The sequence below is a fragment of the Halyomorpha halys genome, unplaced genomic scaffold (assembly GCF_000696795.3).
Source record: "Halyomorpha halys isolate HHAL.00 unplaced genomic scaffold, Hhal_1.1 Scaffold2314.1, whole genome shotgun sequence".
In the NCBI taxonomy this organism is placed as follows: domain Eukaryota; kingdom Metazoa; phylum Arthropoda; class Insecta; order Hemiptera; family Pentatomidae; genus Halyomorpha; species Halyomorpha halys.
In genome coordinates, this window is record NW_027116447.1 from 12,330 (window position 1) to 19,663 (window position 7,334).

At 29.5% G+C, this 7,334-nt stretch overlaps 1 protein-coding gene across 1 annotated transcript in view; it reads right to left on the reverse strand.

Moving 5' to 3' along the window:
- Window positions 1-7,334, reverse strand: part of LOC106691392 (FERRY endosomal RAB5 effector complex subunit 3) — a 40,755-nt gene that overhangs the window by 9,384 nt on the left and 24,037 nt on the right. Inside the window, exons 4-7 of the mRNA XM_067053241.1 lie at window positions 5,198-5,324; window positions 3,975-4,069; window positions 2,432-2,611; window positions 1,948-2,066 (exon numbers count right to left, since the gene is read on the reverse strand). Coding sequence (XP_066909342.1) covers window positions 1,948-2,066; window positions 2,432-2,611; window positions 3,975-4,069; window positions 5,198-5,324 — 521 coding nt within the window. The remainder of the gene's footprint in view (window positions 1-1,947; window positions 2,067-2,431; window positions 2,612-3,974; window positions 4,070-5,197; window positions 5,325-7,334) is intronic.

Here is a 7,334-nt window from a genome sequence, read left to right on the forward strand (position 1 = left end):
AAAGAAGGAGGTTCTATAGGAGGGCATATATAAATCATTCGGATGGGATCTGGTGTTTAATGAGTGGATGGATGAATGACGAGTGAGGAGATCTAGGATATAGGTAGGTTTTATGATGTTAAGAACATAGAATAGAAAAACACCAAGAAGGTATTGCCTTCGGGAGGTTGGATAGAGCCACTTCCACTCGGAATACCAGCGGGAGACTTGAGAGCGCCTAGGAATTGTGGTGTTTCACCACATGAGCTGGTGTTTCAGACTCTCTGCCACATTTGCGACAGAGGGACCCAACTTCTCCATGCTGTCCACTGGCTCCTGGGACTCCATGCAGGGGTGTGTAGTTGATATTAAGTTTAAGGGCATTCGCTCATTCTGACCCCAAGAGTACCTGCTTCTCACATACATATCTATTAGCTCTTGGGGTCTCTTTGAAATGGCAAACACCAATACCACCTGCAACTGGCCCATTCTTCGAAAGCTTTCTCACGCAACGACTACCGTAGAGCTCACATTTTGGTTGCCCTTTTCCACCCCAAGTCTATCAGCACATGCCACGATTTCGTCTTCGTAACTGAATATAGACTGAAAGAGGGTATCCGGAACATTCGACAGTCGCTGGGGAATGGACTAATGCTGTAGTGGAGCTTCCCATTAACAGCGGATCAGACCCAGTCCTCGATACCTCCTGGGCGCGTACAGCATCGACGAGGTGATAGCGGGGAGGCCGATGATGGCCTTGATACTCCTGCGGATATTGGTATCAATGCCCTCCAATATCGCAGGACGTATCTTTATGAGGGGAGCAGTCTGAAGAGGGTAAACAAGGCCCGGGAACAAGTATTGGTTGACAACGTTGATCTTCTGTTCAGGCTTGAGCAGGCACGAGCTCACCAATTTATCAAGGTTATTAGTTATATTTGTCACCACCTCTTCTCCAAATACTAGCTCTCCCAAGAATGTACATCCAAGACATTTGATGGTGTCCTCGGCTTGATTCTCAAGTACACCCTTGGCGTAGAGGCTCTGGTACATATCCCACCTTCAGCATGATTTCCACAATATACTTGATGATGTGTGTTACATCAAAGTATTTAATTGTGCGAACCAACCGGCGATGAGTCCAACGATGTCGACTTATAATAATAATAATAATAACTGGTACAACCCATCAATGAGTCTAGGCCATCTACAAAAGCCTCCACCAGTTGGTTGGTTCAACTGGAGTTCCGGATTTGTAGGAGGTAACTCTAGTCCACAGACACTCCATCCAGCCTCTATCATCTCCTTGAACACAGGTAAAAATTAAATTAAGTTCAGTATAGCTGCTGGTATTATCTTCGTACATTTTCGAAATTATAGTAGCAACACTCTTAAAAATTCATGCCAATCTTTGAATATATGATAAAAGGAACTATCATCTTCTTCATACTAACTCATCACATCCTGGACAACTCTGGATTGTTTCTTTTATACTAGAATGTCATAGATTTGTTTATATAAACTGGTCCCAGCTTAACATGATCTACTCCCATGTTTTCACCACCTATAGAATGCTACATGTTAAGAAATATCTGAAACCTACAAGCAAAGAAATTATCCAAAGGCTGCTTGATGGAATGTTCACGTTATGATATAAGAATTAATAATACATTACTCACTAATTTAAAAACAACTAAATATACCGAAAACGAAATTATCCAAAGGCTGCTTGATGGAATGTTCATGTTATGATATAAGAATTAATAATACATTACTCACTAATTTAAAAACACTAAATATACCGAAATTGAAATTAATATATTTTATTTATATTTTAAATAAAACAGATTCCATCATAAATTCTGATTATGAAAGGTTTAAATTTAATTATTTTAAAATATAAAAACCAATGAAAGGAATGACTGAAAAAAATAAGCAGATTAAAAGAATTTTCAAAATAAATTCAACCTTTTGTAATCCCAGAAAATCCTCCAAGATGGTTATCAGATAAAAGTACTAAACCACACAGATCACTTGAGTAAAGGCCAAGAGATGTTTGGAGCCTTTGAGGTTGGGGTTCCATATCTCTGAAATCGAACAGTTATTACTTCTTCTTAAATATAAAATATATAAATTCATTTATGATGGAAGCAGTGTTATACAAATCTGTAAAAGCATTTTCCCACATATTATTCCAAAATATTCTTTGATATCAATTTTAAAGTGGAATTGGTAATACTTTACCATTTAAAACTAAATTCTTTAATTATTTAAAAGACTAAAACCGATTAAGATATCAAATAAATACTTTAATGATTAGTGGATACACTTCACTTTAAAAACCTAATTAAAAAATTTTAATTGCACTCACTAATAAAATTCAATTGTTAGGCTGAAAAAATTGACATTTTAGATTTTTCTACACAACATATATTAAAAAATGTCTACATACTCTTCTAATGGTAATCGAAGTTTACAAAAATCAAGAACATCAGCAGCAAGAATTCGAATGTTATACATTTGTTTCATCTGTGAACCCAAATGGATAGTAAAGCTTTCTTGAAGTACAGGCAATAGTTGTGTTTCAGGATCTAAAAAATTTCCTCTACTTTGAGTAATTGAAGGAGTGTTCCTAAGGAGGGAAAAATAAATTATTCAAATCTTAAATATTTATTTTTAAAACTAAATAATAAGTAAAATAGAAACTCAGTTAGAATAAATCCTTTAATAGACTGATGAAAACACCAAATCACTTACTTTAGAATACTTAGGATTTTAAAAAATGTGAAACACAGTTATAGTTCAAAATTATGAAAGTTGTTTTTTAGGTATTGAATATTATGACTTCTATTCTGTTCTTTATGTAATAACATTATATTTTACATTGGTTTTTTAAACAACTATCTCAAAAAAAAAATAAAAACAACGATTACCATAATGATTTAATTTTCTAATAAATTATGAAATACAGACTACTCGTATAATTGTCAATAAATTTAATCTATCAAATCATAAATTATCATCAGCATTTTACATGATCCATGTAATTAATTTATCTTTACAGTATTCGGTTCTTCTATTTACAGTTTCCTCCTACCTGCACTGTGCAGTTATAAAGCAAAATCAAGGGAACAAATAAACTATTAATTAAATTTAACTGAAAAGGAGATTAAATTATTACATGTATTCAGCTAGTTATAATAACCAATAACTATTCCTTTGAAAAGTAATTTTTAAAGATTTTATTTTTTTCATAGTATGATTATTGCCAAATTTTCTAATATATTCTTATTTTTTAATGATTAAACTATCTAAAATTTTATCTTTCCAAACCATTAAGTTACAAGATCCCATTATTTTTGTTTTGTTTCTTTTATTATTTGTTAGAATAAAAAAAAAATTATTATTTGAAAAAATGTATGTATAATTTAAATAGTTCACATTGATAACTTTATCATATTTTGTAGGACTACCATATGTGATTCTCTTGTAAAAGAAATTAAAATATTTTGTATACATCGAATTTCACTTATATTTTATTCTAATATTTTTTCCCCAGTAATATGTGTTTATCAAGTGCTCAGATGACCAATGCTAGTTGAAACAGTTTGAAATTTATGTTTTTTGAGATACTGCTGTCTACGAAAACACGGGTATTAAATAAAAGAATGAAATAGAAAAATGAAAATTTATCACATAAAAATATATTAACAATAGAAATAATAAAGATCATAATATTAAAAATAGTAGTGAGCATAATAATAAGGATAAAAATGAAATACAATACTTTTAAAAAAATTATATACTGGGATTGTGACAGATAATATTAAAAAAACATTGATGGTGTATGACCATCCAAGTATAAAAATAAAGTTGGGATATCCTTTACTACTTAAACTTTGGTCTTCATAAGTGGATGAATAAATTTATATTATTTGTGACTTTATCAACTAGTGCGAATTAAATAACAGTAAGAAGTTAATTTACTAACTTACGGTGTCAAAGGTACGTTATCATCATAACTTTGCTCCAGTAAAGACATAAGCCATTCCCTATATGATGTCCTTTGACTTTCATGTAATCCTGCAAGCTATAATATCAAACAGTTACTATAAAAAAGAGGAAAGTATAAAACCTGATCACTATAAATTGTTTTATGGATTAAATATCAATAAAAATTAAAATTTAAGCATATCCACTTCATCCAAACATCCACAAAAATAACCTATTTACCTACACTTATCTTCTTAATTTTTTTTAATATTCATTAATGGGCATGATATGACAAGAGATCATATGTAGTAGAGAAAACTTAGGGTTATAAATAATTTTTTTTTCTTTTTTTTTAAATTTCATTTTATTAAATGAACATTTCATGAAATTTCAAACTTCAAATACTCCCTTCCTCCCTATATTCCCCCAAAACAGAATGCTTTCTTTGTAATGTAGGTAGTTTAATTTTCTATAATCATGAGAGATAGTTGACGGTGGATGACTTATACGTGGAGAAGATGTTTTTATTATTATGTAAGATGTTATTATTATGTTTTTATTACCTATGTATACATTTTATTTTCCACTTCTTTCATCACTTTATTTTATTAATTACATTCTGTACAATTATTTACTTCATGTCATTCTGTTTATATCTTCTTTTTTATTTTCTGTATTCATTGGTTGTTATCTTGTTCTGTTCTTAGCCCTGATGAAGGCTAAAAATTCTGGCCGAAACGTTGGCATGATTAAATAAGTTACTTCAACTTATTTGTGTTTTATTTTGACCGCACCCCCCAACCATCTTCTTCTCATTTAATTTTCTATACTTATCCTTAGTTTTAATAAGGATAGTCTATATTTTAATATACTATATTTTTTACTTGATTGAAATTTTCAAATTACACATTTTTATTATTCTTCCTGGAAAATGATACTAAAATTTTCTTTCTGTCTCATTTAGTTTCTTACACAAAATGTTTTGGGAACTTGGGGGGAAATTGAAAAAAATTATCTTTTAATTTCTCCTTTAGTTAATTTGTTCATTTTTAATTACTAATAAAAATAAGATACAGTTATTTATTTTAAATGTATAAAATTATTGGTACTTTAGAGGAAGTTATTTTGAAGAATCAGAATTTAATTTCATTTGATAAAGCTGAATAATATTTTCACAGCTAATTAGATAAACAGAGTAGAATTTGGAGAAATAAAACATAAATACCTTGCTCTGCCAACTTGCTATTTGCATACCATGTTCCTCAAGATGTCGGTTTGCTATAGCAGTAATGTCAGCTTCAGTGAGCCCCAAGCTGAGACCCTCAACAGCTTTAGACATTTCTTTTGTCTGCCTATATCATTAACTCAGTTAAAAGAAAATTAAGATATCACTTAATTTATACTTCAATAGAAAATAACTCTTAAAATAAATGAAATATTATTAAAAATGAAGAATTTTTGTTTGTTCTAGTTCACAGGCATCAATTATTGGTTTCAGGCAAAACCCTTTGGTTACCAATACCAAATGAAGAATGTTTTATATAAGAGATATAAAAATCAGCCAACCAAAAGTAGTGTTAAAGTAATAATTTACTCCAAAGATTTTTCTTTGCTGTACAGGAGAGGGGATCCTTAAACACTTTAAAATGACATGGCTGATTTCAATAAAACTTGGTATCCACATTTATTTATTAACCTTTCTTAGTTAAGGCCAATTCAAGTAAACAATAGTTAATACTCAATTCAATCATGAATTCTGATTAAATAATATTGAACATTAAATATAAATACAAATAGATTAATATAAATTAAATATTAAACTGCAAATACAAATACAATTTAATTCAATCAGTAATCAAACTAACTCTTGATCAATTAAAAAATGAAATATGAATGGTGAATGAAATATTATTGTCTCAAAATGATGATTAAATGGTTTATAAAAAATAATCTAGCACGATTCTAGATTGAATAAATCGCAACAGAAATTTTTATGTATTTAGCATGTAATTTACAGAAAATTGTCTGAACTTATTTCTTCTATATATATTTTATTCTCCAATTAGCTAATTCACATAACAATCATATTGCATGATTTATTATTAATAATTTCAAAACAAACTTCCTAATAATTCTTTTTAGAATAAATAAATTAAACCCTCTTGAGAGAGGAACATTATGTAAAATACTACCCCAAGTGCCAACCAAAAAGTCACTTCCTTTAGTTTCTTAGCTTTTCCACTTTCCACTAACTCTGAAATTATAATTATGAACAATGCTACTATTTAATGGTTTCCTAATTATTTTACTTCAGAGAAATATTTATTTCTTCATTAAAGTAATAAAAATTTCATTATAGATTGTATATTAAATAATCTGCAATTTATAATGAGGTGTAGATAGTTAACCGTAGATTACTGATTGGAGAAGATGATCGGGGGGTGCGGTCAGCAAAGAAACAACATAAATAAACAAAAAAATATTTATTTATGCCGATGTTTTGACCTGATTTTCAGGTCTTCATCAGGGCTATAAAAACAAAAAGACAACAACCATCATTTAGAGAGAAAAAAGTTGATTAATAACTATGGACAAAGACGTAGTAGATCGATTACATTAATATTTATATACACACTAGCTGACCCGGCAATGCTTCGCTATTGCTATATTTGAGGGTGTATATAGATTTAATGAATATAGTTTGCTATAAATTTATGAATTTAGTTAAATTAAACATACACATGTACTATATTATTATGATTTGGTGACATAAACTGATCCAATATATTCGATGACATTCGTTCTTAGCATCTCATGAAAGAAACATTGAAATAAATGGCATATCGGTTGGTAACAGCGGTATAAGCTGTAAATTTGAGGCTTATATATAATGAATATAATCGATAGTTTCTTAAAGTTCATTATATTTTTAAATTAAAATTAAACATTTTGAAATACTTTATTATTATGTTTTGGTAACATAAATTAACCAATACATGCTATAAAGTTGCAATCATATTTTTTTTTTAAATATTAATAGCTTCAACATTACTCAACGAATCTACACCATACTTTGCAGTGGTTTAAATAAAAATAATAATAATAATAAGTAAGATTAAGATTTGGTAACATATATAGTTTTGAAAAAAAATTAACCGAATTACTTTACCCCGAGCCTTACGCTTAATTCTGTTCATAAACTTTTTTCTACCCAAAAATCACATGATTTCATCATCTTTAAGCCTTCCCACAGCGAAATGGACCATATAGCAAAAAGCCCCACGTAAATCAGTCCAGTAATAACAAAGTCTATCGAGGACAAAGATTTAACAGCTCTCTTTTATATATATAATAATATTTTA